Consider the following 27,138-nt stretch of genomic DNA (forward strand, 5'->3'; position numbering starts at 1 on the left):
CATGTAAAGCATTGAGCTTAGTACACAGAACATACTAAGCGCACAGAAAACGTAGCCGAGGGCTTCTGTGTGACACCCGTGGAGGACCAGCAGGTCTGTGAGAAGAAACAAATCTATGCCACTATAACACACGTGGACAGGACAGCGCACAGAGGGCGTCTAAAAGCCACCTCAAAGAGCAACTCGGGTCCTAGAGAAAGAAAACACACAACACCGGACTTGAAGACAGCTGAGCAGATACATCACACGCAGTGCGTGACCTGGAGGCACAAAGACAAAATGCGTTCACGTGCTGACGTCCAGAGGGACACAAAAACAATGTCATCTTGCGGTCAGAGTCCTGTGAACTGACACAAGATCGGCACACAACCTGCAGACCTCACGGTTTCCTTAATTAGTTCCCACGTCAAATAAAATACTGATCTCTCATCTTTTGGATCTTTGATCTCTGGAGAGAAATTTAGTCTTACGTTTAGGAGTTCATAATTTCTTTAAAGCCAAGCCACGAAAAATACATCAGCCTGGAGAGGACACACCTGCTTCGTTAGAGATGCTCTCGCACGTCTTCCGAGATGGCAACTAAGATGGCTTTGTCTCTCCAGTCAGGGGTCCTGACTGCTCCTTGGCTTGGAGTTCTTCTAGTTTCTTCTTGTAGCGGTTCATGAAGTAATCATCTGGTTCAACCCCTGCGTTCTTCAAATTTTCCATGACCTTTTCCAGTCTGGATACTGATCGGGCTCCCTCCATCTTTCTCGTGCTCAGGTACAGGGTGAACTCCTGGAAATCCAGGAGTTTGCAGGTGTCCACAGAGCAGATATTCCTGATGCCACCAGTTCTATCCAAATGAGGAAAAAACACCAGTCCGGATAACTTCTCCAGGTCCTGAAGACTCACTTGGAATTCACTTAGCTGGCGTTGGAAGCCAATGGCTTCATTGGGCACCACGAAGGCCCCTAGTGCCAGTGGTTCAGCGGACGCTGGGCTTCTGCGAGCCAGGATCACCTTATAAAGGTGCGAGGGGACCGCCACGTTATCCTCACCGATCACCTAAACACAAAGCAGTCGTGTGAGCCATGCTAACTCGTGCTGGCAGTTCCCAAATTTTTCCTGAAGAGATTTTTAATGCATCTCTGAAAAGGCATTTGTAAGCTACCTTACCCACGGATTTAAATTCAACTGCCAAAGGTAAGAATAAACCAAAATTGAGATTCGCAGAGAAGATGAGCGCCTAACAGGTCGATTCTGATCACATTCTTTAAAATAATGTCATCCCAAAGAGTAGAGGTCACATCCTCTGCTCTGTTTGTAGGACAAAGGGCAAAGGCATGTCATGAGTGAGTCCTGGGTTTTTAACGGGCAAGAAAAGCTGTCATTTTTCTCTTCATCACATAATCAGAACTTCTGCTGCTCTCTAAACATCCAAAGGTCAAAACCCGGCTTGGCAACTCCCGGCTCTAGAAATAAAAATATGGCTTTGGTTTATCAAATTCACTAGGGAACTCAACAAATAGCCCTCAGAAAAGCAGCCAGACGCACCACGTCGGTATTACTATCTCCAGTTACGCCTTGACTGTGGCTCATTTTTTAAATTCAATTAAGTAAATGTGAATGCCGTTAGCTCAGAGTTTTGCACACTCTTGGGCCTATTATCAAACACAGAACTTCAGAATGTCATCAAACCAAGCACTATAGAAAGGTATCCATACAACAGAAGAGCCAGAGCCAGGGTCAGGCCTGCAAACAACTTGGTTGCCTATGCAGGTTTGCTCTAATAATGAAATAACATTATTATGGAGCCTTTTCAAATTTCCTTCCAACTGGCTTAAAAGCCATATCCGTTTTCTGAAAAAGGAAAGCTGAACATCCATTTCCTTAATGGCCTCCAATAAAATGATACGATCCAACTACAATATGCAAGTGTACTACTGGCCCTCCCAGGTCCTTCCTTTGTACAAGTAGGCATTTTGCTCCTGATCAAAGCTGCTTGCTACAGGAGCCCCTGCTGGGAGCCCAGCTAAGGCAGAGGGATGAGAGCTACAAGGATTCTTTTCTGGTTTCCTCTAGCTTCTACCTCCATGGCACACAGCCTGAAAATGCCATGGCTATCTGCTGTCTGGCACGCACAGAGGTTCCACTGCCAAGACCAACGGCAGGGCTACAGGGAAGCCCCATCTACAGGATCGCTTTCTGCAACTACTGTCTCTGGAGTTACTGAAAGTGGCTGATCGGGGTTCACCTTAAAGTTTATGAAAGCACACAATCTATAGGCACAAAACCCTACACCCCTCCAACATATCATTTATGAAGCTGAGGAAATGAACGTACTCTTCAAGGCAAAAACCATACTGAAGGTGAACTCTATAGAGATCCACAATGAGCCTACACATCACCAACAGATGTCAACTCAACAGAGCAACTCAGAGGCGCTATGGCTGCCGCTGCTGGAAACACAGAAAGGGGCAAGCTTTACAATGAATGCAGCTGGTGTCTGTTTTCAAGAAGCTTCCCATCTAGAGGAAGAGTCAACCCCACTGCTTTCACCAGAGGCAAAATGTGGTCAGATGCCAATACGGAGCACAAACAGCACTAAGGGAGTGGCGGCTAGGGAAGCCAGGGACCGGAACTGAGGGCACAGCTGCAGCTGAGCCATGGTTCACAAGGGCAGAAGTTTAAATGGGCTTCAAGTGTTAGCTGGGGAGCCAACAGTGAAGCAAACCCTTGATGCCACCTGGTGGACATTCTCCACCACTGCAGCACAGCCTCAGACCAACTATGAGGCGCCTTCGAGCCCATTGGCTCGATGGTATTCTCTCTCCATGGACTCTTTGTCTACAAACAAATAGCAAATATCCAGAATGATTAAATGGTCATGCCCATCTAGTGCCAACCAGGGCTTCTAATCAGAGTCTTTAAATTCCAGCCAAAAGTAAAGAAGTTTGACGTTTTAAGATTTATAAAAATAATTAGGTTTTCAAAAACACACAATAGCCAGAGGACCTCCAATACTACTATCAAGAATCCTCATGGACACAAAAATTCCTACTAAGAACCACATCATGTGATTATTTCACCCATGACCTTCTCACAATATGTCAACAAGGAGGGGCAAAATACTACCCCTAGAAATAAAGAGAAAAATGAAAACTTAGTCACTATCTTCTCTGATTTAGTCTGCTTTGTTCTTAAGAAGTAAACACCTGTAACCTGTTTAAAATAGGAACCAGCAACATTTGGAAATTCTGAAAATCCACTCTTTCTTCCTTGAATTTAAGACTTTAAAAAAAATCGTTAAAATATTTTAGAGCTATCATCTTTGTAGACAACTCAACCTACACAATAAAATTATCCCAATTCTGGGAAAACTGGAAGTCTTTCACAAAATGTTTGTAGAAACTGCTAGGGACCGAAACCCCAGGGACTTGGTCAAGTCCTGGTTTTGCCACTAGGCTGCAAGTCATGTCCACTGGTACCTTCTTTCCCCCTTCATAAAATAAGTAGTAACTATCTTCATGCTGCCCATCTCACAGAATGGTTATGAAGATACAAAGATATGTTACTTAAAAAAAAAAAGTTTCAAAATCTGCAAGACCTATGTAAAAAGTAATTTTTGTAGTGGAGGTCATTCAAAAGATCACATGTAATTTCATTTGGTACAAAAAACAGTTCTGCTGAGGGACTGTGGGGAAATATGGGATCAAGCAAGATTAGATCAGTTAAAGGTGAACAATAGGGTTTCAGAAGGAAGCAGGATGGACACAAATGAGACCCTCGACAAAAGGCTCGGGGCTTAACATGACCTAAGTCTTCAGTAACAGTAAATCAGCACAAATCCTTGTCGTAGAAGATTTAGGTGTAAAAATACTCTACAAAGGAAACCCTCACTGCTGTTAAACCAAAGAGCATAGAACTCTTGTCAAGACTGTAGCAAAACTGGAAATCAATTGGGTGTGACTAGGAAACAAAATATAGACAACAGCCGTAAAGCTGGCACTCACTCGCGACCTAAAGTTAGTTTTTGTACCTGCTGGCCTGAGGTGTCCTTCCGTCCAAGAGACAGAAACGACAATTTGCTCTCGCTGCCCCAGCTCCACACACACAGAACTGGAGTGCCAGAAGAGACAGGCAACACACAATACTCGGGCTAAGGCTGCCATTTGTCAGGTCACAAACATACACCTACTGGGCCTTAAATAAAATTAAGCAGCAGCATGAAGAAAACACAGGTACCTGCTAGAATCAGTATATATAAGATATCTGGTTACATTCCCTGGTAAGACAAAAAAAGAAAATCTAAAAGTAAATCTGTCAGACCCATCAAGAGACCAAGCCCTTAAAAAAATCAAGACAATTGGGGTGCCCGGGTGGTCAGTCAGTTGAAGGTCTGACTCTTGATCTTGGCCCAAGTCATGATCCCAGGTTCGTGGGATGGAGTCCTGCGATGGGCTGCACACTAAGTGTGAAGCCTGCTTGAGATTCTCCCTCTCACTCTCTCTTTCTCTCCCCCCTGCGCCCCCACTCTGCCCCTCTTCCCTGCTCACACTCTCTAAAATAAAATAAAATAAAATAAAATAAAATAAAATAAAATAAAATAAAATAAAATAAAAATAAAATTAAAAAGTCAAGCCAATCAAGTGAAAGAAAGAAACCATGTCAGTGTGATAAACAGGGACTCCACACCTTTGAAGACAGACGAAGAAGGAAAGGAGGGAGTCAGAACATGTGGCAAAATCAACAGGCAGACAGCCAACCCTTGTGTTAGTGTTAAGCCCGTGCAGGAGCTCGGGCAGCAGCACAAAGCCCGGGAGACAGTGCTGCGCAGGCTGGGCACCTGCTCCGGGTAAGGATGGGGAACCGCCAAGTCTCAGTCCAACCAGCACCACCTTCCCACTGTCCCTTCTACTTGGGAGATTCAGGGTGGGAGGAAGGAGATACTTCACCAGTAAAATAATTTATTTTTGAATTAAAACAGATACGGACATGAATAAAAGCTCTGCCTAAAGATCAAACAGGAAATTCAAAAGAAAAAAAAAAATTACTCCCTGATCACTTCAGGTGATGCCTCAAGATTCCTGAAAGCATGTTTCCCCTTTCCTCCCCCTCTAGGAATCGGTTTGGAATGAGTCTGGAAAGTAATGCTGTAGAATGAAAACGCGGACTGTTGAGTACTTCTAACATTACCACCACCACCACCGAGGTGACAGATTTGAAGCTCACTTTCTTGTCAGGTCAACTATAATGTTCAGGCCAGAATCTTCAGGTATGTTTCACTTGTCTGGAATCAATCTCTTCTTGAAACAGGCACGTCAGAGAAAGCACATGGATGACCTCAGCTATAATAAAGGGGGTGATTCTGATTAGAGCTGTCAGATGACTCACTTCTGATAAAATCACTGCGACTAATCCTCCCTTGGGCCCACATTCACTCAAGTCCTATGACGCTCTGATCCTCTCCTGCATATTCTAACAGACATTTCCGCCTGGCTAGCAGGGATCCTCCCCTTGGCCCATTTTCTGTTATTTTTGCATGCTAGCAGATATCACTTGCAACTGCTCTCCATTTTCACCATCTTTTACCTCCTGGCCTTAAGCTGCTGTGCAGGAAGAGCACAGCAGTCCCTTGACTGTAGACTTTTGAGAGCTTCAAAGAACAATGCTATGAACGACTGGCAGTTCTCATACACGTAGGCAGACCCATGTTTGGATCTCCCCTTTGACAACTACTAGCTACGTGACTTGGACTTGACCCCTTAAAACCTCAGTTTCCTTGCCTATAAAAAAAGACAACCACTACTTCCTTGTAAGAACTGCTTATGAGGACTGAATGAGATAGAAGGTCTACAACTGCTTATATACCGTGTGGTAGGTCCGGCCCGCAATTAATACCAGTTCATTTGCTTCACTTCCTGTACAGTATACACATACATGCCTCATTGCCCAGAAAGAAAACTAAATAAACACCATTTTTATTAGCTATATGCTCCTAAAATAAGGTTCAGAACATAGTTGTAAACAAGCAATATTAAACGGCTGGGTCTGAGAAAACAAAACACTTTCCAGGCATTCTGAACTGCCATACATAATTGCAAGATATTCCCTTGAAAACAGGAGTTCACAACTCAAATATTTACCCTGAGGAGAACAAACCAGTCTCTAAGGCTGGGCAGTGCTGCACCCCCTTTCTCAGCATCACTAAACGACGTGGTTTTATCCACAACTATTTTCTTATGAGTAGCTAGAGAACAGCCCGAATGTTTTTTAGCTGGGCATTTAAGGCTTCAAACACCTGGCTCCAACCTTTCCTGTTATTTTTGTCTCCTTCCCTATCTGAGCGCTTTATCCCAACTGTCTGCAGAACTTACTGTTTTCCAGCACATATCCTACCTTCTCCTATCTCTTCCCCTTGCTGGCTTTGCCTTCCATGTCTCCTTTCTTTAACCAAATTCTCCCAAGTTTACATGTGTGTCTATATGTATATGCACACGTATAAAATTTTGGCCCAACTAAATTCTTGAAATGGCAAGCTGAAACATTTTTTCCTAAATAATTTACTAAAGGATCATATTTTGCTTTCATGATAATAGATACACTACAGGCTTCTAACTTTAAAATTCCACCTGAAGTCGTTTGATCTGAAAAAATAATGCCATGTGTAACAAAAGCTGTATTACTACAGAGAAAATGTTAGTGAAAATACAAATATAAAAAAGTAAATCACTTCGATATGAATCTTAAGAAAATGAAAACCTATATCCCTCCCCAGGGATATAGATTCCTATCAACATTCAACTGCACATACACATACATAATACACAGAGTTAAGTGCTTTATTTATAAGCAGGGTGTATAAATCTCCACAAAAAAAAAATACAAAGGAGCAATGAGGATGGAGAAAGAAGGTCTTCCGAACAGTGAGCCACTAAAGGCATTAGAATTTGTATACTATGTTCTTCGGGGCTCTCTCCACCCACTTTAAGCTAAAAATAAATGTGGTGAACACACATGACAAGCCAACAGCAGACGAGCACTCAAGAATCAACCTGCCACCCAGATCCTGGTTTCTAAATACCAATCCCCATTAAAAGGAACCAGGGCCGTGGAGAGAAGGCTGATCCCAGAGTCTGGCCAAGATGAGCCTTGGAATATCACATTATTCCAGAAAGTAGAAGCACTAAAAATACAACGAGGATGTGTCAAAGCACACGGGAGACAGTCTAAAGGGGCTCCCACTGGCCAAATCAAAGACAATTTGAGCATCAAAATGAATACACAGCAGATCGATTAAAACTCACTGAATAAGATAAGAACCCATCAATTCGCACTGATAATAAATAAGAAGGAAAAGCTCTTCCTTACAGCAGAACATCAACTAATAAAAGTAGAAGGAAGAAGAATTAGAAAATCATTACTTGGCAACAATTACAGCATTAATTGATTTAGGCCAGAATCTTCAATGGATCGAAGACTAGCAGGTGACAGTTTGAAGAGGAAAAGAATACTTAACACGGCCTCAAAGGACTTCCACAGACAGCTGATTAGATTCAAAGGAGCAATGCTAACTCAGCAGTGAAGAAATCTCGAGAGAACCCCCTTATCAAGTGATCTAAGGTAAGACCAGCAATAACAGGACAACCCGACAGCACACGCATCCTGCGATGATGCACCGGGGTGCACACAAGCTCACCTCTGAGGTGTTCCGCCAGAAACAGAACTGAATTTAATCAGAGGAAACGAGAGATAAACTCAATTTGAAGAACATACTACAAAACAACTGGCCTACATTCGTCAACGTCAACATCGTTAAAGACAAAAAGGCTGAGGAACGAACTGTTTGAGGTTAAAGAAGACTAAAGAGACACGACAGCTAAATGCAGTGCACGATCCTAGACTTCATTCCCTATCAGGGAAAAAAGGCCGCGTGACGCACATTATTGAGGCAACCGGCAAGATGTGAACATGGGCTGTGCTGCGGATACTATTCTCGGATGCCAAATTTCATGAATTTGATCACTGTACTGTGGTATGTGAAAGAACGGAGTACTTAGGGGGAAAGGGACAAGATATCTGCAATGACCTCTCCAATGGCTGAGAAAATCCTAAGAATAGGTGCATGCGTACACAGAGAAGAGGGTGCAAACACTGCAGAGAGCTAACAAGTCCAGGTGAAGCAGGTAGCGGAGTTCTCTGTTCTTGCCACTTTTCTACAAATTTGAAATTACTTCAAAATAAAATGTTACAAAATACCAACGTGCTCTGCCAAAGGCTGTGCAAAAAACTAATGAATAAGGACTGAAGGAGGTTTCCAGTTCAAAATGGCAACGTGGGCTGAAGCCTTTGCTCCTCTCTCCCCCAGTTAAAAACATATACATGTATCGGGGCATATATATATATGCCACCGGGGGCTCAGTCAGTTAAGCGTCCGACTCTTGATTTCAGCTCAGGTCATGATCTCACGGTTCATGGGATCGAGCCCCACGTCCAGCTCCATGCAGACACTGCAGAGCCTGCTTGGGATTCTCTGTCTCTCTCTCTCTCTCTCTCTCTCTCTCTCTCTCTGCCCCTTCCCGGCACTCACTCACACTCTCTCAAAATAAATAAACATTAAAGAAAAAAAATCTAAACCAGCTTATGTCACTATCCTGATCAAATAGCGTCGTCGCACCTCCCTGAACTCGATCCGGACCTCTCCCCGTTGCCTCCCTCTAACTGCCCTCCTCTTCAGTGCTCACTCTGCTCTAGCCACGTTGGCATTCTTGCAGCCCCCCGAATACGCCAAGCTAATCTCACCCTCGTGTCTCTGCACTTGCTGGAAAACTCCCCATAGGTTACTCTCTTACTTCACTTAGGTTTCTGCCCAATCTCATTTCCCCTTAGCAGCCAATCCTTTCCTTTCCAACTCCGTGTTTTCTTTTGCCATATGGCACTTTGTTTATTGTGTATGTCCTCTCCACTATAAGTTTGTTTACAGCTGTTATCAGAAATACCTAGAATAGTGCCAGGTACACAGTAGGAGCTTAATAAATATTTGCTGAATAAAGGGAAGGAAAGAAGGGCGGGTGGGAGAGAAGGGTCGGAAGGCAGGAAACAAGCAGTTCGTATTAGAACAGAAGTCAGAGGGCTCCAAGAATGATGTCTTCAAGAAGAAACTGATTAACCTTTTTAAAAAATAGCATGATGGTAAGGCTAAATGGTCTGAAATAGAAAGGAAAAGTACCGTATTCCATTCTTTAAATGGAATAAATTTATTTGTTTTTACATTTATTTATTTTTGAGAGTGAGACAGAGCATGAGCAGGCGAGGGGCAGAGAGCGAGGGAGACACAGAATCTGAAGAAGGCTCCATCCGGGCTCCGAGCTGTCAGCACAGAGCCTGACACGGGGCTCGAACCCACGAACCCACGAACCGTGAGATCGTGACCTGAGCTGAAGTCAGACGCTTAACCGACTGAGCCACCCAGGTGCTTCATTTAAATGGAATAAATTTAAATGGTAGCAATTATAATACCCTGCCATCTTTATACCCCACTTCTCAGATTTTTGTTGCTTATGGAAAACCTCTCTCAAGTGGCACAACTTAATAATACAGGATTATATCTACTTCTCCACAGATCCAAACATTCTACTTAAACATTCAGAGTACTATATATGCTGCTTTTATACTTTCAACGGAGTCAGGATTCCAAAACTCAGAGACCAACGAGGGTGAGACAGGAAATATAAATGGATGAAATGGACCAGGTGAGGACTACGGTGAATGGAAAAAGATGTGTTCCATTGAGAGAGAAAGCTGCTACTACATATGCCTTACAGGAATATGTGCCAAGTGTTTGAGTCATCTGATTTTTTTTAAGAGAAGCTAATACCTGGATTTTTAAAAAAAATTTTTTTAAAGTTTATTTATTTTTGAGAGAGAGAGGGAGTGAGAGAGTGCACACGAGCAGGGGAAGAGAGAGAGGAGAGAGAATCCCAGGCAGGCTCTGAGCTGTCAAGCATGGAGCCCAACGTGGGGCTCAAACTCACGAACCGTGAGATCATGACCTGAGCCGAAATCAAGAGTCAGATGTTTAACCAACTAAGCCACCCAGGTGCCCCTAATACCTGGATTTTTTGGTGAAACCTCCCAATTATGAAAAATTAGCAACCAATTCAAAAACAACACACTGTGTTAACCAAATCAAATAATCTACACGCCGGATGTGCCACAGAAGGCCTCTGTCTGAATCTCTGCTATAGGCGAAGCTCAGACCAAATTATAGCAGCAAATGCAAAAATAAATGCCATAAACCTTGACAATACATAAGTAATAGATTAAGAAGTAAAGATGTAAGTATATTACATAAAGTTTATGGTGCAAAGTTTACCGACAGAAGAACTAAAAATATCATGAATGACATAACGGGACAGTGTGTGAAGTGAACCAAAGAAAATTCATGCATTTCATAGTGAAAGCATCAACAGAGACCATTTAAATTGGGCAAATCAAAATTAAGAAACACAGTTTAGCACCCATTATTCTCAGACAGGTAGATAAACAGCAGAAGAACTAGGAAACTGGACAGTGGGGCTGGGACGGGAAACTGTCCCTCTCATACCTCTTATACTATCTGATTTTCATTACTATGCACATAGAGTTCCATAACAATAAATGTTTAAAGTATGGATTTAAGGCTCATTAAAAGATTGTTTGGCAACTATGGCTTCAACATGAGGGGGGAGAAAAAGCATCAAGATTAAACTATGTTTAATATAAGCATCTAACTTCACAACTTCTAACATAACACATAATTTATGAAAAATAGATTCAAAAGTTGTTTGGTTTTTTGGGTTTGTTTTTTTTTTTCTTTTTTTGAGGTAGAGTGAACGAGCATGCCTGTGAGCGGGGAAGGGGGCACAGTGGGAGAGAGTGCAGAGTCCAACACAGGGCTTGACCCCACAACCCGGGGATCATGACTTGAGGCCGAAATCAAGAGTCAGATGCTCAACCAACCGAGCCACCCAGGCACCCGTCGAAAGCTTTAAAATTAACAGAAAGGCATCTGCTCTCTAAGGTTCTGTGGATGAAAAAAAGGAAAAAAAAAAAAAAAAAAAAAAAAAAAAAGAAATTCTGCCTTACTAAAAACTTTCTTACTAATTCCAGGACCGTGCCCCATGCTTTGATACACATCAAATTAACACACATGTCAAAATAATAACCTTGTATAATTCAGTCCAAGTGTACTGTATCTTTCAGATATTATTTGAAGTTCTTGATATGACTATGGGCATTTCCTGATTTCAGTACAAATGAAGTTTACTTTTCTGTTCTTTTGGTATTATTGATTTCTGATGGTTTTAGGGATGAGAAAAGTCATGATTTCTGGACTCCAGACGGACTGGCACCAACAGAACCGGAGGCAGAGAACGTCACTGGAGGTCTCTGCCACATCGCAGGTGTCCAGAGCTTCAGCAAAATCTGATTAAAAGTTATTAAGAAAGTTGTTGACTCAAAGAAATGGAGAGAGAGGACTCACAGGATGTGAAATCCAGGGAAGAAGGGAGAAAGCAATCAAAAGTGTAGTTTGAGGCATGTCATTTACAATTCTGTATACATCCTCCTCCCACATGACAGGCACTTGAAGGCTTGCTAGATTAAAGATTTGCCAGTGAGCACGCATAGATCCTATAAATTAATACGGATATGGAAAACTAACAGGACAGGTCCAGAAGCCCAGAACTTGAAAAAAAGACCTAAGACCAATAGGGCTTTAATACAAAAACAAGAAAACAAGACTATTACTCAAAGTATACCCTTCAGGAAGCTGACTGTGACTGCTCTCACACATTTCATCACCATGACACTAATTTGGGTGAAGACAGATGACAGGTCTCTTTTGAAACTCTCTTTAAGGCCTGGATAGCAGTCACTATTTAGGAGAAGCAAGGTAAGTCTTTTTAGTGGTTAGTTTTATATATTCCAGTGTAATGAAGAATTCTGGTCTAGAAAAGATATATTGAAATACATGTACATATACATGTTTCATCCTAATTTCAAATTTAGAATTTGCAAGATTAGCCCAAAGAACACCTGTGTGTCCTTCACAGCTTCATCAACTGTTAACATTTTACCCACTTTGCTTTATTATGTTTTTCCCCTCTGTATTTCTCTTTTCCCTAAACCCTTTGAAAATAAATCACAGAACCATCCTTCAGGATGCATTTCCTAAGAGCAAAGACATTCACTTACATAATCACAGTACAACTATCAAAATCAGAAAATTAAACACTGACAAAATACAATTATCTAATCTATAGGCCTCAAACGTTGCCAACTGTCTCAATAACGTCCTTTTTAGTATCATCTGTTTTCTGATCTAGGATCTGATCTGAAATCACACAATGCTTTCTGTTTTCATGACCGATGAAGCTCCATTAATCTGTAATATTTAGTTGCTCAAGCTTTGTCTTTTACAACGCTAACATTTTTGAAGAGTACAAGACAGCTGTTCCACAGAATGACCCTCAAAGGAGTTTGCCTGATATTTCTGCACAGTGAGACTCAATGCTATGCTTTTTGGCCGAAATATCACAGAAGTAACACTGCATTCTTCTCAGTGCATCACACCAGGAAATACAGCTTATCAGTAATCCCATTATTGACAATATTAACCTTGATCACTCGGTTAAATTTCTCCACTGTACAGTTACCACTTCTTGCTTTGTTATTAATAAGTAATTTGTGGAGAGGTTCTTTTAACTATATAAACTTCCTACTTCCCTTCCCATAAAACTTTCACTCACTAGTTTTAGCATCTACTGATGATTCTTGTCTGCATCACTTATTACCATGATGGTGGCAAAATGATTTTTCAAACTCATTCTTATAAATTTATTAATTGACACTCTACAGTCAGAAGTTTTTCCTTACACTCATGTATTTACTTATTTATTAGAAGTAAAAACTCTCCTCCAATTCAATAGATGTACAGGCCATTATACTGTGATATCAAAGAGCCCCAGACACAGTAAGGTGGAAGGCCTGCAGGCGGATTTCTATGTCCTTTTGACGTGTCCTTACCATATAGGCACTTCTTGCTTTCTGGCACAAGATGTTCCATTTTGTACTTTCCCTGTACCAGGCCTGGAATCAGCCACCTTTCCACATGCCAAGTTCTCCCGGTAGAAGATGGTTTTTTATTTTTTATTTAAGGATTATTTTAGGCTAGCTTTTTTTTTTTTCCAGTTTATTAATTTATTTAGAAGAGAGAGACCACATGCAAGCAGGGAAGGTGCAGAGAGAGAGAGAGAGGGAAGGAGAGAATCCCAAACGGGCTCTGAGCTGATAACTGATTACTGATAGCTGACATCATGGAGCCTGACACAGGGCTCAAACCCATGAACCATGAGATGGTGACCTGAACCAAAATCAAGAGATGCTTAACTGACTGAGCCACCCAAGTGCCCCATTAAGTTTTTATTTTGAGAGAGAGAGAGAGAAAGCAAGCACGGGTTGGGAAGAGGGGGAGAGAGAGGGAGAGAGAGAATTCCAAGCAGGCTCTGTGCTGTCAGTGTGGAGCTAGACATGGAGCTTGTTCTCATGAACCATGAGGTCATGATCTGAGCCAAAATCAAGAGTTGGACACTTAACCCACGGAGCCCACCCAGGTGCCCTGAAGATGGTTCTTTAGAAACAAGATCTGGTCTCAAGGTATGCTCACTGCTGATAACATATCACTGCTTTTAGGCCCGTTCAGCAAAAAGAGCTGGCAGATATTTTTATAAGCTATATTTTTAAAAATTATACCCAATTTAAGGAAAAAAATATACTTTCAGCAAAAAATATACCACAGCATTTGGCCAACCCGTATTTAAAAAATATCCAGCCAAAAAAAACCTAAAAAAAAAACACAAAACCCAACTGTTAGTAAATGCTATTACTGGGTTAATTTTCCTTTCATACTTTGCATAAATTCTTCTACTACACAGTAAGCTAGTCATATAAATCTTCCAATTTTATGAAAACAAAGCACACATAAAACTAACTTCATCACTTAAGGTTTAAAAGTCAAAGTTAGGAGAACCTCTTTTCCAACGGCAAGAGTAAAGAGGATTTAACAAAGCTCAAGAATAATTAATATTTTAGGGGCGCCTGGGTGGCTCAGTCGGTTAAGCGTCCGACTTCAGCTCAGGTCACGATCTCGCGGTCCGTGAGTTCGAGCCCCGCGTCGGGCTCTGGGCTGACTGCTCAGAGCCTGGAGCCTGCTTCCGATTCTTTGTCTCCCTCTCTCTCCGCCCCTCCCCCGTTCATGCTCTGTCTCTCTCTGTCTCAAAAATAAACATTTAAAAAAAAATTTTTTTTAAAGAATAATTAATATTTTAAAAATAAGAGAATACAGGGAGCCCATTTTTTTCTTCTACCAAAAGAAAAAATACTAAAATCAAATTAGCAAACTGATCGGAGGAGAGATTAACCTGTTTAACATACAAACTCCTGTGCCAGTCCTTCCCTCCCATAAGAACTGCTGGAATAACTCTGAGGGCGTGAGCACCTAGGTGAACACTCTGGATACTTATACATCACTACTCGGCTGATCCAGACGGGCAGATAATAAGCAAGTGCGACAGGACATGCCCTAAAGTTACTTTTGTTATCCTAAACCTGTTTCTCAGCTCATTCAATTCTATCACAGACTTTCTAACCAAACCAGCATTTGCTAAATATCTGCTTTCTTCCTAGAGCTGAGCTAGGTGTTCCCTCCCAACACATCTCTTGGACCTACAGGGGAGTCCTTCAATCCCTCTTTGCTCACTCTATCACCTCTTCCTCTCCGGCCCACCCGGTTCCCTGCCCTGGACGCGTCTCACAGTGTGTCACTGTAGGAATTCAGCTACCCTCTGGCCGCAATCCCCACACTGCTTACTCCCATACCACACGCAGGCCCTCGCACCACTTATTCTGCTCTTACGGGTTAACCTCTCTTTCCGTCAGTCCGTAGAGTTCTTAAGTATCTTGCATGTAAAAAAACTTCACCCTTTTTAAAAACTCTAGCATCTACAAGAAAAGCCATTCCTCCCACTTACTCTGCTCACCGCCCCCTAAATATCGTTTGAACTTTTTCCTCTCCTCACCAAAAAATGAGTTCAGGGTTACTCTTTCCCATATTCCTCTATCGTCCTCCCTCCAGCTGCTTGGGTGGCACCGTGTCTGTTCTCATATGGACGGACCACTGCAGTAATGCCCCATTCGCCTCGCCTCCGACTTCTCTTTCAAACGGCCCTTCCTCCCTACTTTCTACATAGTGCTGCCAGAATACTCTTTAGAAAACCCAAAACAAACCAAATGTCTCCCACACTTAAAACAAACCTAGGACTTCTCACTATCCAAATACTAAAATCTAAGCCTTCACGGAATACAAAGCCCTCTACTTACTATCTGGCCCCTGTCTTACCCGTACTTGTAGAAATCATCCCCTCTGAGCCACCCACACCTGTGTTGAGCCCTAAGCTGCAATCTTTATTAATGATACCAGAATTGCAGACCTCTGCTGTTAATCCCAAACGTCCCGTGCTTGCACTGCTCCGTCTTTTGAACTCCCAGGCTCCCTTCCTGACTCAGTTTATTCTTTTTCTCTCCCATCTTAAAAAATGTTAATTCCAGTATAGTTAAGATACAGCGTTATATTAGTTTCAGGTGTACGATACAGGGATTCACTGACTCAGTTTACTCTTACTCATCTGTCAAGATCTAGCTCACAAACCACTTCCTCTGTTAAGTCTTCCCAACCCACACAAATAGAGTTGGTCAGTCCTCTTGTGATGGCCCTTCACCATGTATTGATCTCCGCTGCAGCATACCACACTCTAATGTGATTAACTTATAACACGTCTGTCTCCCTTTCTAAACTGTGGGCTCCCTGAAGTCAGTGGTTACTTTTCAATCCATCATTATATCCCCGATGCCTATGATTCCAACAGGTGTTCAATAAAGGAAATTAGAAAGCAGAATACAGAATGAAATTATAATCTCACGCAAATAACATAAGCCTGAATGTTAAAACATGCCCCTACCTGGTAACTAACTGTTTTCTTTCCATCACTTCCAGTCTGAGGTAAAGTCAACGGACCAGATACGATCCAAACATCTTCAAACCTCTCCGTCAGTTCTCGACAGTACATTTCCATTCTGAAAAACAAAGCAAAAAAAAAAAGGTGTGATACTCTCACAGACATAAATACAGAAGAGAAGCAAACCATTATCAAATCCCTAGGAAAGACATCAGGAAAACTCAATTTCACAGATGAATGTGAACAAGACAATATTGCACAAAACATCATACGCATATAAGCAATAATTGTCCCAGTTCTTCACTGCACAAAACTTAAAAATTAAACACATTCCTACAACTATCTACATTTTCCTGTCTGTGCACGGAGTATATATTTTAGAACTGAAATTGTCTTCTCCCTTATCTTTCTGTGTTGTAATTCTCATTTTTCAAGAGTTATATATCATTTCATCAAGTTGATACACCTTATTTATTTAACCATTCCTCCTGTGGGGCAAATGGGTTCATCCTAACATTTCTTACATAACACAACATTCCTTAGGATAAACTTCAAGGGCCAGAATTACTTTACTGAATACATATTTTAATAACACTTGATTATATGCAGCAGCAGTATTTTTAATGGTATTGTACCAATTTACTCTATATACTCCAAAATACGACCCTGCAGTTTCACAACAATCCTTACCACTGGGATTTATCATTTAAAAATGGCTGCTAATTTACTCGATAAAAATGGCGAGTTTAATATGCATTCTTACACTGCAGTTGGCAGACATTTATGAGAAATTACAATGTATGTCATCATCCCTCAGCTTCCATATCTAAAAAATAAAATCAACGGTATTGTACCTCACAGCATATATGCTTAATTATCAGGCAAATTTTCCTCCCAAAAATATATCCCTTGGGAAAGGAAAATGTTAAATGCTTCCACAGGTATGCAACCAGCCAAAAAAAAAAGGAAACTATAAGACAAATATCCCAGGTCTTCAACAAATTGGTAAGGATTAAAAAAAAAAAAAAAAAGGATTAGAAAGCAAACCTACCCAAACCAATCAACCAGAAAAAAAAAAAATTAAAGACAGAGAAACTTGAACACTAATTGTAAAATTGGTAATAAGGAATTACTGCTAAATTTTTAGGGGTAATAATAGTGCTTTGCTTCCATTTTTAAAAAAATCCTTATCTTCTAGGGGCCCCTGAGTGTCTCAGTTGGTTAGGCATCCAACTCTTGATTTCGGCTCAGATCATGATCTCACAGCTCATGAGTTTGAGCCCCACATCAGGCTCCTCACTAACAGCATGGAGCTCACTTGGGACTCTCTCGCTCTCCCTTTCTCTCTAAATAAATAAAAAAACTTATTTTAAAAACCCTTATCTCTGGAGCGCCTGGGTGGCGCAGTCGGTTAAATGTACGACTTCGGCTCAGGTCATCATCTCGCAGGCCATGGGTTCGAGCCTCGCGTCAGGCTCTGTGCTGACAGCTCAGAGCCTGGAGCCTGCTTCAGATTCTGTGTCTTGCTCTCTCTCTGCCCCTCCCCAGCTCGTGCTCTAGGAATGAATGAATGAATGAATGAATAAACGTTACAAAAAAAAATTTTTTAATAAAAAACAAAAAATAAAAATCCTTATCTTCTAAAAATATATGGGAAAACAATTATAGATAAAATATAGCTGTCACCTGCTTAAAATAATGAGTGGGGGAAGGGAGGGTATGTAGACAAAACAAGTGTGGAGCTATGACTGTAACTGCTGAAGTCTTTCAAGTGTGGGGTGTTCTCCTAATTATTTTAAACCACAAGTACTGTTTGAGAAAAATGCAATAGCCTGGAACAACCTCAGTCAGTGGTAGTTTTCGATGCTTAAAGAGATCCCCTGGTAGAGCTGGTTAAGTGTCAAAAAACTGCAGAAGGCCCAGAATTTTTTTTTTTTTTTTTAAGTTTATTTATCTTGAGAGAGCATGCATGTGTGCACAATCAGGGAAGGAGCAGAGAAAGAGGGAGAGAGAGAGAATCCCAAGCTGACAGCCTGTAGCCTGACATGGGGCTAGATCTCACCAACCGTGAGATCATGACCTGAGCTGAAATCAGGACGCTCAACCAACTGAGCCACACAGGCACTGCTCCAAATTCGATGATTTAAGTTAGGTTCTATCTATCTATCTATCTATCTATCTATCTATCTATCTATCTATCCATCTATCTAAAACTGGTTAACAGTTATGTTTAACTGTACCAAAACTTTAAAAAAAAAAAGAAAAGAAAAGAAAAGAAAAGAAAAGCAAGCTCAGCAACTCTTGAAATACACGTAGAAAAAAGTACAGTGTCCTCTGGACATACTCAAAAATTTCTTAATGCTCCAGTAATATTCTGAGTAGTTTCTTCCAAAATTTGGCTTTTGACCGGTGACTTTTGCCACTTCAAAATTGCTGGCTGCTTTGAAGTCTGTACTCCCACAGATAAATGTACTCCCAAGACCACCACTAGTCCAAAGTACTTACCTTCAGTGGCGTTAGCCTTTGAGAAAGAAAGAGAAACAGTTGATGGGCGCACTAGTACATTCTCCTGGCACATCATTCATCTCCCACAGAATCACATTTTAAAACTCTCACCCCTCACCTGTTCCAATATCCAGCATTATTATCAAAATTCTGAGGCACAATATTAGAAAGGTAAAAGGTTTCAGCCATGGCTTGCTGTGAAAAGAAATAAAAATAGTAACCTGCACGGAAATGCCTTCCCCTTTGAGATTTTACAAAGAGACACAAAAAGCAGTTCCTTATACGTTAGCTCTAGGCAATTACAGTGACTACTTGTTTAAAGAAATGAGAGCCACAGTTATTTCAGGTCAGAAAGCCCAATACAGATTATTCAAAATAAGGACTGTAACAAAATAAGTAGTTTGGTATCCTAGCTTTCTTTATAATTCTTATAATTCAAACCTGTTACACAGACTCTAAGAACTAAGTTTCCAATGTAAACTAAAGGGTAAGTTTTCAGCCTCTGGCAAAGAATTTCTACATAAAGGTCAACTTTCAGAAACTTTATTTAAGTAATACAATACATTTTAGTAAAAAGTGGCAGAGAAGAATTCCTTGCTCTTCTGAATTCCGGGCCACTAGGTGTGCATTCATTTCACATTTCCGACCGTAAACACAAGGCTGTCGTCATATCTCCTTCCACTGATCTATATTACCATCAATTACCTTCTCTTCAAGTAGTAGTTCTCAACCTTGAATGCACACTGGAATAAGCCAGAGAGCTTTAAAAATATTGGTGCCGGGTTCCACCCCCTAGAGTTTCTGACTTAACTGCTCTGGGTCTGGGCATCAGGATTTTTTTTAAAACATCCCTAGGTGATTATGAGTATCTAAGGTTAAAAACGACCACCTTAATGACAATGATCACCAAAGTTGATGCAATACATGTCCATGTCATAAAAGACATTTCTCTCCTTTTTTTGGCAGAGAACTTATTTTACTTAAAGTAAAGGACACTAGGAAGACATGATAACTAAGTGTGATAGGCGATTCATGACTGAATATGGATCAAAGAAAGGTGTAAAGAATGCAACTGCAACAATGTGGCAAATCTGAGCATGAACTGTATATTAGAGAATATTATTGTACAAATACTCAAAAATACATGTACACACACTTCTTGGTACAATGATACTCTTGTCATATATACATATATCCTCATTTCTTACATGATACAATCTCCTGAGCAATATCTATTTAGGGATAAAGTGTTATGATGTCTGCAACTTACTGCTGATAGTGAAAAAAGAATTGTATATACATATATATGTATGCGCACATAAAGAAAACATATCAAAATGTATTGGCTATACTGTCTTTTTAATTTTTCTACAGGTAAAAATGTTTGTGCTGTATTCGTTACTTTTCTACAGGTCTGAAATCTTTCAAAATAAAAGTAAATAAATAATAAATAAATAGCTCCTAGTGGCTCTCCAGTTCTTTTACATAGTAATTAGTTTGACTTTTCAACCTATTTAAGAATGTTTTACCATCTAAGCAAAAAAACCCGAATTAAAGTCAGGAAGAAAAATGCAAAATAAGAGTATAGAAATTCTCAAATACTAAGGTTTGACTCCGATGTTCCTAAAGTCCAAGTCCATTGGTATACAGACCACCAGCCCTGTATTCCCATCCCTCCCAAAAAAATATGCCTACAGATGAAAATTTGTTATTTCCTGCTGGAGCCATGTGTCCTCGTGACCACCCACTCCCAACATAGTCTTCATTGAAGGCACTGAAGGTTGGAGGGATGTTGGGATCAGGCTTAAATTTACAATGTTTTCTGTCGGCATCACCTACAGAAAAACACACAAAATGGGTAAGTTATCAGTGGATAAATATTCCTCGAGATTCTCTAAGCAAGGCAAGCTGTTTGCTGCTGGCTAGTATCTCTCTGAGTAGCTAGTACTTAGTGATTGTGTGCATGTCTCAAGTTCCTGGGATAGTTCAGATACCTCATCTGAATTTAGCAAGGACTAGTCTAGGAAAGAATGCTTTTTGTACAGTGTAGCTATCTCATATTCTTTTGCTTCTAGCCTTTCAAATTAAAGGAGAAAAATCCTCTGGATAGTATTTAAGTAAAAACAACGACCAAATAGCTGAACTATATAAAAAGCTTACTACTAAATAAACTCTTGCTTTTCAAAAGACCCTCACGCATTGTATTTTGTGCAACTGTATTTGATAAGTTTACACGTACTGAAATAATGGATATATATAGACACAAAACAATTTGTCCTGGGCAGGCACAGTCTAGGGGAGGGTGAAAGTGTCTCTGATATCTTGCTTGTCACTGCTTAAGCCATGACAAAACAAACATTTAGGTTATGAGTTCAACCCAGAAATTTCTGAAACAAAGTATCTGAGTACCACATGAGAGAAAAAAATCTCAATTTATTTCTATTCTAACACTGCCAGGATAGTTTGCCACAACAGACACCAGCAAATCCTAACAGTACATTTTCCACTGTCATTAGGCCAGATCTTGTTAAACTACAAAAATAATGGGGATAAACGGAACATACTCAGGCTGCTATTCAAACAAGTTTAAAATGGAGACCAATGAAGTTACTGATTCTAATGTCGTTTCATTCAGCCAGAAAAATTTTAAATGATCCCAAGACTCAGAATAAATTACCCACTACCTAGCTTTTTAGAGCCATGTCGTAAAGAAATAAATAACTGAAGAACTGATAGTAAACTTCTCTTAAGTGTCATTACCACTGGAATCACTTCTTCGCATGCCTGGTTGTCTCGAAAATTCATTTGTGGGAATTTCCAAAGGCCTAGGATGAAGACGCCTTCCTTGAGATGGATATAAACCTGCTTCGATCAGGTATCTGGGGGCACTGCCAGAGGAAGACCACGCTGAACCAAGTTCAGGACTTAAGGACTTAATCCATCCAGGCTACGTGGCTTTGGGCTGTAAGTGTGCAAGATAGCCAGTGTGTGGCCTCAACTTCTCCGGAACAGGTTTTTTATTTTCCTTTTGACCCTTTCCTGCTCAGTGCCAAGACAATCTCCCATACAGTCCCTGAAGGTGAGCAGGCAGGTTTGTTCTGGTTCATCCTTCCTCCCCCACGGTGTAGCCCTCTGGGGTTCCAGGCTAATGTGGGAGGGTCTCCTATAAGACAATCTACCTTGGGTGAGCCCCAGGTCTTGCCTTTAGTCCCCTTCTCCCTACTACAAAGGTGTGGCATCAGAAGCAATGTGGCTTTGGTTTACCAGGATTGCCCTTACCTCTCTGGATTCTAGCTCTCCCCCAAATACTGGCTTGGCAATTCACTATCATGCTGACTCGTGTGTGTGTGTGTGTGTGTGTGTGTGTGTGTGTGTGTGTGTGTGTGTGTGCGCGCGCGCGCACACGCGCGTGTGACTTTTTCCTACATACTTCTTACATATTACTACTAACATTTCCTGTCATTTTTTAGCAGAGAGTTAATGGGAATAATTTGGTGTGTCATTCCTGAAAACAGAAGACTCTTTAGACTAAAATCAAATAAATCACAGGATCCTGCTTCCTGTTCTCAAATATTATTTTGCTTCCTCAAATTACACAGCTCACAGGATTTACAACGTGAAATGCCTTGCTTTTCTTATATGCCTCTGAAAATGGTAACAGGAGGATAAAATTAGTACAACTGAAATTCCTTACATCTTGGGAAAAGTCTTGTATTTAAAGGAAATTCATTAGGCTTGAGACTAACTAAACCAAATGAGTTTCTCTCGATGTAAATTTCTAATCAACTCTCAACTGCTATCATAAAGTTTCCAACTACCTCAGTTTCCTTCTAGCAGCAAGCAGTCCAAGACTTCTGCTAGTGTGCTGGTTGGTTGCGCTCTAGACAGGCATGCACTCATATGAGTATCAGCATTTTAATATATGTAAACATAACATGCACTGTAAAGCAAAGGAGAAATAATGTGTGGGCCTTACAGCAAATTAACAGCTAAATGAAATATGAGTAAACAACTATGACAAAAGGTAATACCTTATTACATAAAAGAACTCCCACAAATCAATTCAAAACATCACATCTCAACTGAAAATGGTAACAGTAACTGACAAAGAATAATTCACAAAATACTGATATTCACTGGTAACCCATAAATGGAAATAAAATCAGCTATTAAATTGGTAAAGCTCAATAATGCTCATTATGGGTGAGAAAGATAGGACAAGTAGTTAACGGTAGATACTGTAAACTGGAATAATCTCCACAGAAACCAATTTAACATTAAATATCATCTTAATTACAGGAGTGCACCAAGACTTAAAAAACATACAAACATACTTATACACCTGCCTACCTCTCTAGTCTCATTTCACACATTCTCCCTTGTTCTGGCCACTCTGGCCTTCTTTTAGCTCCCTAAAGGAACAAAAGTCTTCACATTGGGGCCTTCGAAGATGCAACTGTGCTTTTCTTTCTGTCTGGAATGCTCTTGTCCACACCCCATGGCCCACCTAACTCCTCTGCCTAGGTAACAGTCATCCACCCTCCAGACCATTTTCTGGGGAGAACCCTTGCTAATCAAGATCAGGTTCTCCTATTATCAACTCTCATCACATTCTTTACTGTTCCTTACTTACACTAACCTAACTTTCAATCACTTGCCCTTTGGAACAGTTATTACTAAAAGCAATTATACATACATGTTTAGTGGTTTGATAGGTCAACCATGTGCCATGAACACAGAGACCATCTGCTCTGGTCCCAAGGCTCAGCATAATGCCAGACACATGGCAGGCACTTTAAAAATATTTGTGGAGACAACGAATGAATGGTGCCAGTTGTAGCAATATTTAAGACAGAGCTTCCAACTCCTATGTCAGGATATGGATCCTCTCAGCCTCCGAGAAAGCTGGGAAGAGTCTGGGGCTCCTCGGCTACCAGGTAGGTCCACTTATCTAAGTGAGTCTTACAAACATCATCATTTTGTAAGTGTGATATAATGTGGAAGAGGTTGAATCAATAATCTTCCTTGTTCTAAATTTAGAAACATCTTTCATCAATGCCATTACTTCTAACCACCTACCCATTATCTTGCTTTTGGATATATGTTCAAGTACCCATCTAGGCACCCGCTTCGACTGATCATAAGACAAGGCATGATTAGTGTAACGCCTAGTCTCTGTTCCAGTTAAAGGGACTCCAAATTGTTCCAAGAGAGCCTTTTCTGCACAACCTAAAGATGAAAAGGGGGGTGGGGGGACAAAAACAAACAGTTAGTGATTCTTACTAGGAACAAAAAATTTTAAGTCAAGGGAGAGGGGTGAGACTTACCAAGGACTGGCTCAAAAGTCTAATCAACCAGATCCCATTTTGTAATTCATTCTGGAAACATACTTATAGTCCAAAGCATTTGTGTACCAAAGTGAATTTCAAGAACCACTGGCTCAGTTGTGATCATGTGACATGTGGCATCACCTACTCCTCGTATTGCAAGACATCGCTCGTTTCTCAAGTTAAAATTTACTACAAATGTTTGCTCATCTTGCAGAACATTCGCAGGACAAGTTACTCGCAACCCAAGGTTTTACTGTACTTCGAGGCAGAGGAGACAGCAGACTTTGCCAGTAATCAGTTGTGTGGTTTTATCAAGGTAAACTGCAGCTATCTCATTAAAAGTTTTTCTTAATGTTTATTTATTTTTGAGACAGAGAGAGACAGAGCACGAGCGGGGGAGGGTCAGAGAGAGAGGGAGACACAGAATTGGAAGCAGGCTCCAGGCTCTAAGCCGTCAGCATAGAGCCCGACGCGGGGCTCGAACTCACGGACCCCGAGATCATGACCTGAGCCGAAGTCGGACGCCCAACCGACTGAGCCACCCAGGCGCCCCGTAAATAAAGACCTGATCTTACTGGTCTTTCACACCAAATGTCCAAATAGGTGCCCCATAAAGTACTGTGTATACAAAAGCAGCAAAGGAAAAACATGTCATTACTGGTCACTGACACGACTGAGTGGGAAAGAGCCTACCTCCTCATTACATTTTAAGAGTTAGCGTGGGGACAAAAGCACCGCCTTTTATAAGAATTTTAGAAGACCGCCATCCACGGACAGTCGTCTTCAACATTCTGGAACTGAAGCAGAGAAGTGCGCTGCAGCAAAAACAGGGGCAAAACGGGTATTCCTCCTCCCAGTGGGAGAAACCAAGCACGCATTTAACACGGACTCGGTGAAACTAATCCTCTCCTGATGCCTTCTCCAGGTCTTCAACCTACCAGAGCCCTTCTCTTGCTAACTGCCAAATATCAGAAGGAACCAGTTAAATCGGCAGGTCAGGGAAAGCGTAAACAATGAGCATGAGCTCATTTTCCCTGTTAAATATAAGGGAGCCCTGGCAGCTGCAGGATTTACACACTTTGGAGAACAGCGAGCAGGTGTGAAAATTAATAAAGGGAAACCTCACTAAAGGGGACTCTGGATGCTCGCAAGGGGAGGCTGGAAGGGGAAGCCACACCACTCCGTGTCAGTTACAGGAAAAACGTCAAGCGGGAAGAATCCTCAACGCCAGGCCCCCGGGAGGGAAAAGATGTACAAGGCGACTCCTACAAGACGCTGCCCACCCATGCGACTCGGCCAATGAGAAACTCCTCACCCTGCACTTTTCTCCAACGGACTTTTCAAAACAAACCCTCCCAACCTCCTCGGTCATCGCCATGAAGTTCCTCCCCCACTTTGGGTGTTGGATCTGCCTGTGGTTTTGCCATAGCTTGCTTGTCCTCAATCGTTAATTCTCTGCTCCTTCCGAATGAGCCCATGTTTTCTGCTGACAAAATAACGTGACAGTTTGTAGGGTTAAGGCGGGTCCTCTGCGTTTGAACGATGACAAAATGAGGACCATTAACTAACTCATCGGCTAACACTGTGTGCGGAGTGAACGACCTAATGGAGGCCACAGACATTAAAACAAAGAGACATGTGATAAATGCTTCGGTGGTAGATGATGAGAAAACGAAGATGGAGAAGTATGCGAAGGAGGCAGGCGACAGTCCAGGCGGAGCGGGGAGGCCGGGCGGGAAGACTAGGAAGGCGGAGAAGCCAGGACCCCCGGGCTCGGGGACGGCAAAGGGAGAAGAGCCGCGGGTCCAAAATTACGATTCACGCCCGAGGTGGGAATCCGGCCCGAAAGCCGGGCCGGGGAAGGAAGAGCAGGCCGACAGACTTACCGTCGGGCTCCCTCACCGCCAACGCTGCCTCAGCGCCCTGACTCCGGACCACCTGCAGGGCCGTGAACCCGCCTCCCGCGGCGCCCACCACAGCCCCGGCCACGAAGACACTCAGAAAGCGCCGGGAGCCCCTGAGGCGGGAAGCAAAACTTCCCGCGGCCATCTTACCCTAAGGGCCTGCCTTCTACGGCGGCGCATGCGCACACCTGCACGGTCGCCTGAAAGCCAATCGCAACCGCAGGAGCGACACACGCATGCGCAACCTGGAGTCGCCAGAGGGGAGGGCGCAGGCGCACACGCTCCGCGCTGAGAGTCTCGGGAGCCCCCTGGTGACAAAACCGGCGGCCCGGGTGTATCCCCGCTCCGCCCATGGTCCCTTTGATCGGGTGATAGGTGGGAGGCATGACATCTGGAGGGCGCAGTGGTGTGCACAGAGAGTCCTGAGAAGAAAATGCCTTTAGTGCCACTTAACAGGTGAGGAAACCACCTGCACATGGTTACAGTGAAGGCTTCAGAGCCACGATCCCAACTCCGGTCTCATTCCAAAACCTGTGCCACATTGGATGTCTTCGTGACACCTGGCTGCGAAGTCACAGTATAGGAGTCCTGACTTCTCAAAACAGCTTTCTACATCCTAAGGAGCCTCTTGACGAGACAGGACTCCGTGGTGGCTTAGGGCCGTGAATCAGAGCGCAGGGGTTTGGATGCGCGACCATTTTCCACTTCAGGTTAACTTCACCTTTCAGGGCTTCTGGTTCCTCTTTGTCAGATGGGAATAATAGTAATAAATTCCATATATTAAATGATATTTAATAAATGTATATTTATTAAATATATACAGAAATTCCATATAGTAAATGAAATTTATTTGTACATATAAACAATAAAATAAGTATGATGAAGGTGATTAGACCATAGGCTTCTGGTGAGGATTAAAGATTACCATGCAGAGGGTCGCCTGGGTGGCTCAGACAGTCAAGCGTCTGACTTCGGCTCAGGTCACGATCCTGCTGTCAGGAGTTCGAGCCCTGCCTCGGGCCCTGTGCTGACCGCTGGGAGCCTGGAGCCTGCCTCGGATTCTGTGTCTCCCTCTCTCTCTGCTCCTCCCCTGCTCACGCTCTGTCTGTCTCCCTCTCAAGAATAAATACAAATTAAAAAATAAAATAACATAAAGATTGCCACGTGGAGTTTAGGGAAGAACCTGGGGTATGTCATTAAGTGCTCTGTAAACATCAGCGATTTTTACGTAGTCCTCTTTCGTCTTGATAGAACATAAAATCCAGACTGCTGAATGACGGCTGACAAAGTAAGTAAGGAGCTGTTTTATGCACTCCCACTCAAAATACATTTTGCAGTGCAATCGACAGCACTCCACGTGGA

General features: G+C 42.0%; 1 protein-coding gene across 1 annotated transcript; it reads right to left on the reverse strand.

Moving 5' to 3' along the window:
• Nucleotides 1-219: 219 nt before the first annotated feature.
• On the reverse strand, nucleotides 220-25,959 carry EXOG (exo/endonuclease G). Its single transcript, XM_019418728.2, has 6 exons — nucleotides 25,759-25,959; nucleotides 23,622-23,771; nucleotides 20,238-20,377; nucleotides 18,661-18,737; nucleotides 16,041-16,155; nucleotides 220-1,047 (listed from the first exon to the last, which is right to left on the reverse strand). The coding sequence occupies exons 1-6, from the start codon at nucleotides 25,919-25,921 to the stop codon at nucleotides 580-582; spliced, it is 1,113 nt and encodes a 370-aa protein (XP_019274273.1). The 5' UTR covers nucleotides 25,922-25,959; the 3' UTR covers nucleotides 220-579.
• Nucleotides 25,960-27,138: the final 1,179 nt, after the last annotated feature.

This window comes from Panthera pardus, unplaced genomic scaffold, assembly GCF_024362965.1.
Source record: "Panthera pardus isolate Hobbes unplaced genomic scaffold, ASM2436296v1 HiC_scaffold_16, whole genome shotgun sequence".
Taxonomy (NCBI): Eukaryota; Metazoa; Chordata; class Mammalia; order Carnivora; family Felidae; genus Panthera; species Panthera pardus.

Excerpts from the sequence above, each read along its gene's own strand:
- EXOG (XM_019418728.2), bottom strand. The coding sequence starts at position 25,921 with ATGGCCGCGGGAAGTTTTGCTTCCCGCCTCAGGGGCTCCCGGCGCTTT. Across the intron at positions 23,772-25,758 it reads GGCGGTGAGGGAGCCCGACG|GTTGTGCAGAAAAGGCTCTC; the intron begins GTAAGTCTGTCG and ends TTTCATCTTTAG. Across the intron at positions 16,156-18,660 it reads AATGCTGGATATTGGAACAG|AATGGAAATGTACTGTCGAG; the intron begins GTGAGGGGTGAG and ends TTTGTTTTTCAG.